This window comes from Monodelphis domestica, chromosome 4 (genome assembly GCF_027887165.1).
Source record: "Monodelphis domestica isolate mMonDom1 chromosome 4, mMonDom1.pri, whole genome shotgun sequence".
Classification (NCBI taxonomy): domain Eukaryota; kingdom Metazoa; phylum Chordata; class Mammalia; order Didelphimorphia; family Didelphidae; genus Monodelphis; species Monodelphis domestica.
This window is the reverse complement of record NC_077230.1, coordinates 253419700-253425699: the sequence shown is the minus strand read 5'-3', so window position 1 is coordinate 253425699 and position 6000 is coordinate 253419700. Positions and strand designations below refer to the sequence as shown.

Genomic DNA, 6000 nt, shown 5'->3' with positions numbered 1-6000 from the left:
AGCCCGGGTCCAGTGGCACGAAAAGTCATTACACCTGGAGACTTCCTCAGCTGCATTGGATGGCCATGTTGTCCTTTGTGCTCCAACACGCCCTAAGCACTCCACAGTGCTTTGCTGCATCGCCCTCTCAGCCGTTGAACCTTCTTATTGGTTTCTTCCATCTGTTCAGCCGAAGCAGTCTTCACATGCTGGGTGAGCAAGGGATGGCGATGGCTACTTTCACAAGGTTTAGCGGGTGTGTTGAAGCCGTTGCCCAGGGTGTGGCCGCTGCGCACCAAATGGTATATCATCCAGATTAAAAAAGGAAAAGTTACATGGGTTATAGAAAGAAATAGATACTAAAATGATAGATACCTAAAAAGTAGATAAATCTAACCAAGAAATAAGAAAAGTTAAGCAGTTATTTTGTCCAACTATATGCTAATAAATCTATTGTTCTATTCTAAAGTAAAATATTTTATTCAATAGAAATAATTAACTCTAGCAAAGTCACAGGATACAAAACAAAATCAGATAAATATTTCTATTTATGGGCAACAAAATCCAACAAGAAGAGATGGAAAAGTAAATTCCATGAATTTGAAGACAATATAAAATACCAAGGGTATATAAAATACATGCGGGATTGGGTGGGCCTGAGGTAGGTGGGACTGACGACTGGAAAGACAGCCAGATTGGGGATGGAGGGTGGGATGGAAGGACTAGGGAGGGGGACTGCCAGACTTGGGGGGGGGGGGAGTCAGACTGGAGGGTGGGAGGATTAGACTGGGTGGGGTGTGCTCGGACGGGGTGGGGGGGTGGGGGGTTGGGGCGGGGGTGGGGGTGGGGGGGTGGGGAGACTGGGGGACTAGTATCCAAGAAAATTTCTTTTTCCCAAGACCTGTTATTTTTTAAATGCTTTATATATTTAATAGACGGTGGGACTGGGAAGGTGCTCAGACTGGGAGACTATTCTTATCTAAGAAAATATTTTTTTCTTCAACTTGCATATTTTAAAAATGTTTTTTATATAGGTGTATATATATATATGTATATATATATATATATATATATATATATATATATATATATAAAGTTAGGTGACGTTAAGAAAAAGGAGAAAATATATGTATTTTTAAAAGTTGGTAGTGCAAAAGATGAAAAGAAAACCTAGATCTCTTAATTAAGCATTCACTATGCAGTCCCTGCTTTCAAGGCCATTTAGTGGTTTGCTCATTATATAGCACTGCAAGGTAAATTAAACGCAAACATCGTCCATAGACACTATACGGGGACTAGAAGCACCTAGGAATATTGAAAAGAAGAAGGAAAGAAAGAATATTGAAAAGAAGAAAGCATGGTCCAATTGAGAGGAGAGATTAAAAAAGAGGCGGAGATGGGGGTAGGGAATATCCCCAAAGATCGATAGCTGCAGAGCTCCGTTGAAGAGTTCCGATGTAGTCGATCAGCTTCAGTTTTCGGCGAACGCGCTCGTCCACGTGCGCGTTCTAGAGGCACATTCTGCGCAGCCGTGGTATTAGGTCGCCATAGCGACGGCTCTAGGCAACCGCGAAGCTCTCAGGCCCCCACCCTGGAGTCTGAGGGCCTGATCTCCGATCCGTCCCCTACACTTCCCTCCGAACTCGATCCTTCTTCCTTCCTTCCTTCTTTCCCACTCTTTCCACTGGGAGCATGGCGACCGGATCAGCAGACATTCGGAAGCGTTTCATTTTCACTACCATCCAAAACTACTTCGGGCTACTCTCGGAGCCCTACGAGCTGCCGCACCTAAACAATTGCTCTGAGGTCAACAACTTCCTGGACGACGGGAATCAGTTGCTGCTTCGGGCGCAACGCCAGGAGACAGGCATCTCCTTGTCCAACACGGTACGCACCGCCCTGAGCCGTGAGCGCCTGGGATGCTGCAAAGCCCCGTGCGCCTGCGCCTGGGGAGCCCTGAGGTCCTGGAGTCCCGGGCGGCCTTTCCTTTCTTACTCCTGTGGAGCTGTGCCTATGTGCGCATGCAAAGGGACCAGCCTGGGAAGTGCGAGCACCGCTGGGATGGGGCTTGGTCTCCAGTCCTCTGGAATAAAAATTCAGTCTGTCTTGCCCCCTGGGGCAAATTGATGTGTGGTCCTGGACTGGACTTGCTGGCTCTCCAGGGGTGGGGACGGGTAGGATTCAATTTGTCCCACCGGAGGAAATACCCACAAAGCTCACTTAGCATTTTAAGTGTCTGTGTTGAGGCTGTGTTAAGGATTTTGGCGGGCTTGTTCCAGCAGCAGTTGAGAATTGTTTGAAGGGTAGGAAAGCCTGGATAAGTTACTTTTTGCAACACCAGACCCTCAGCAGGGCTATTTCTTCGAAACCATCCTTTCTGCTTACATTCCACTATGGGTTAAGGATTAGGTTTCCCATTTTTGTTCAGTAGTGTCCGACTCTTTTTGACCCCATGGACCATATTGTTCGTGGAGTTTTTTTTGGCAAAGATAGTAGAGTGGTTTGCCATTTCCTTCACTAGCGAATTAAGACAAATAGAGGTTAAATGAATTTCCTAGGGTCATACAAACTAGTATGTGTTTGAGGTCGGATCCAGAACCATTTCTCTATCCTTGTACCCATCTAACTGCCCTAAAGCCATCTAGGTGTCCTAGGATTTCCTGGTAATGTTTAGAAGATATAGAATTTGCCAAGCATAAGCCTGCAACCCACAAGATTCCACATATAAACTGCACCTCTCCTTCCTCCCCAACCTTTCCAATCAGTGAATACCTGTGTGGAAACACTACCTCTGCAGCATTAGAAATCAGCAACTCCTCCGAAATTTGCAAGAGTGTATTTTTGTTGTTGTTGTGAGATTGAGTTCTCATATTCCCACTAGGGTGGGAAAATGCAATGCCCCTAGTGTCCATACCAGCACAAAACCTTTGAATAGCTCTGTTTTTGATGTGGGCCTGTGTGTCTCTCATAAAGCAGTCTGGTGGCCCCTAGTGCTCAGGGGTTTGGGGGAGGGAGTGAGTTTTGCATGCCACGCTTTAATGAGGACAGCCACCCTATTGGCCTTTAACCCTGTTTCAGTTTAGTTTTTAGAACGCTTTACTAGACTGGAACTGGTAACATCAGCCTTTGCCTACGGTGACAGGAGGGATTACAAGCCTGAGCTACAAATCCTGGCTGTATTTCTAGTTTTAATTGCTACTAAGAAGTTATCTGAGGTTCCTATTATACCTAATCCTCAAAGGCTGGAGTAGGATGCAGAGCAGGGGTCTCCAAGGCTGGCCTAAATTCTCTAGGACAAACTGCCTTATTAATTCCATGCCATTCTTCAAAATAGTTTTTTTTTAAAAGGTACTGCTTTTACATTATTTTCTCCCTCTCTTTATAGTTCAATTTTTGTGGTTCACTAATGTCCCACTCTTTATGGCCTCCATTTGAGGTTTTCTTGGCGAAAATGCTGGAATGGTTTACCATTTCCTTCTCCAGCTCATTTTTCAGATTAGGAAATAGAGGCAAAAAGGGTTAAGTGACTTGCCCAAAGTCACAAGGCTAGTGTAGTAAGGATCTGAGATAAAATTTGAACTCAGGAAGATAAAATTGACTCCAGGCCTGGCACTATCCACTGTTACATCTAAGTGCTTTATAATTCTATAATACCTAGCTTTTATATAGATCTCTAATAGTTGTAAAATCTCATACAAGTATTATCAAATTTTTTTCTTCCATCAACCCCCAGAGGTATTATCTTCACTCATTTTACAGATGAGGAAACTGAGGCAGAAAGGTTAAAGAATTTGCCCAGGGTCACATATGTAGCTAGTAAATGCCTGACGTAAGATTTGAACTCATGCCACCCTGACTTTAGTTCTGGGCTCTAAGTTACTGTAAAATAGCAAATTACATTTATATATGGCTTTAAGGTTTACTCTCTCCAGAATCAAATATAAAATATTTTGCATGGTATTTAACTTCTTTTACAACCTGTCCCCTTCCTACTAGTCCAGTCTTTTTATACTTTATTCACTTCCTCTGTGGTCCAACTACTCTGGTCTTCTTACTGTAACTGACACAGGACACATCTTCCTACTCTGAACCTTTTTTACACAAGCTGCCCTCAATTCCTGGAATGCTCTGCCTCCTTAGCTCCACCTCCTGGCTTCCCTGGCCTCTTTCAAGATTCAGCTTAAGTCCCACCTACAAAAAAGGAAAAAGAAAGAGAATAAGCTAAGTGCTTTAGAAATATTATCTCATTTTTTTTCCTTTTAGTAACACTTAGAGATAGATTCTGTATGAGGAAACTGAGACAAACAAATTAATTATCCCATGATTAGTATTGTCAGCTAGACTTGAACTCAGAGCTTACTGACTCCAAGCCCTGGGCTCTATCACTGCACTACCTAGTTGTCCTTAGGTGGGCAAGAGCAGTTTCCTGGTTCTCTTTCATTGTTAGTGCTTTCTTTTTGAGATTATATTCTGTTTATATTGCATATATCTTGTATGTACATCATTATGTACTTGCTGTCTCCACTTTAACAATGTGTGAGCCTCAAGGGCGGGGTACCTTCGTCTTATCCTCTGTACCTGACACAGTAATAATAGTAAGGATTTAATTAATGCTTATTGATTGACTATAGCCTTGTAATAGTGCTGGTATTATATTCATTTGTCAGAGGAGAAGAGGTTAATAGCAACATGTCTATATAGCTTTTAACTTTAGGAGATTCCATTCATGAATTAAAGTTGGTCTCTTAGAGAAGTATTTTTATTCTCATTTTATAGATAAAGAAATTGAGGTTCAGAGACTGTGTGGCCTATAGTCAGAGCCAGTAACTTGCAGAGCTGAGATCTGAACTTGGGTTTCTTTGACTGGAAGTTAAGTCATAGAATAACTTTTTTAATAACTACCAGATTTTGCTATAGTCTGTGATACTGCTATTAGTTTTTGTGATTTTCAGTTTCTTTTAATTAAGAACAGTTAATTATACAAACTTATTGAGAAGTCAGTTGCTTAGAAAAGTGTGGTTCAGAGTGAAAAAAAAATGACTCCAAAAACTTTAAGCAGAGTTTCACAATGAGATTCAGGGTATAAAGTTGTATGTGACAGTATGTAGGAAAAGCAAATGGAAAAACAGAAGTTATTTGAATAGTATTAAAAGGTAGTGTTTGCATTTCTGATTTTGTTTCTTTTCAAACTTTAGCTTGGAGGCTTAAGCACCTTTGGAAAGAAAAACCACAACTTGCTGTCTATTTTTACATTTTACAGAAGAGTTGAAAATTCCTTGGAACCCTCACAAGTGACTTTTTCTGCTGGCAAAATGGTTACATAATCCATCAGTAGCCAACCTATAGGATATGTGCTAGTGTTTTCTTTTTCTTTAGTTTAACTAGTGATGCCTTTATATAGGCTATAGCCAGGTTGCACTTGACTTTCAAAATCTTTTTCAGACAAAAGATGCTGTGATTTTGAAATGCTTTGCTTTGATGCTATAAAAAAAAGTCTTGATTGTTAGGTATGGCTGCTGTTTCAAAACAGAAGGCTAAAGTGTGCCTAGGAAGTTTATAAGAAAAAAGGGGTGCAATTCAGCCACCATTTATTAAATATTTTGTGCAAGGCATCGTGGTAGGTACTGGAGATAGACAAAAACAAAATAGTTGCTGTCCCCAAGGACTTTATAAGTGCCTGACTAGAAGGTCACTTGTACATAAATAAGTTTGGTAGAAGGTTAGCAACTGTGGGAAAACTTCATAGAGAGAGTAGTATCTTACTTGAGTCTTGGAGGAAAACAAGGATACTGAAAGGTGGAGAAAAGAGGGGTGCATTTTGATCCTGGGGCCTAGCTTATGTGAGTATATGGATGTGGGTGATGGGATCTTCAATTCTCAGAAGAGCTGGTGGTCCATTTTCCCTGCAGTGTAACATTCATGAAGGCTAGTTATATGAATTAAACCTGAGAAACTGTGTGGAAATGAGACCATGGAAGGCTTCAAACTAGCTAGTTAAGGAGTCTTTGAAAGATCTTGAGA

General features: G+C 41.5%; 1 protein-coding gene across 2 annotated transcripts in view; it reads left to right on the top strand.

The window, feature by feature from the left end:
* The first annotated feature begins 1494 nt into the window (after nt 1–1494).
* DYNC2H1 (dynein cytoplasmic 2 heavy chain 1) overlaps nt 1495–6000 on the top strand; it is a 453597-nt gene continuing 449091 nt past the window's right edge. For both annotated transcript variants that reach the window (XM_056794452.1, XM_016433898.2), the window contains exon 1: nt 1495–1866. In XM_056794452.1, the coding sequence (XP_056650430.1) occupies nt 1672–1866 (195 nt within the window). In that variant the 5' untranslated portion in view covers nt 1495–1671. The remainder of the gene's footprint in view (nt 1867–6000) is intronic.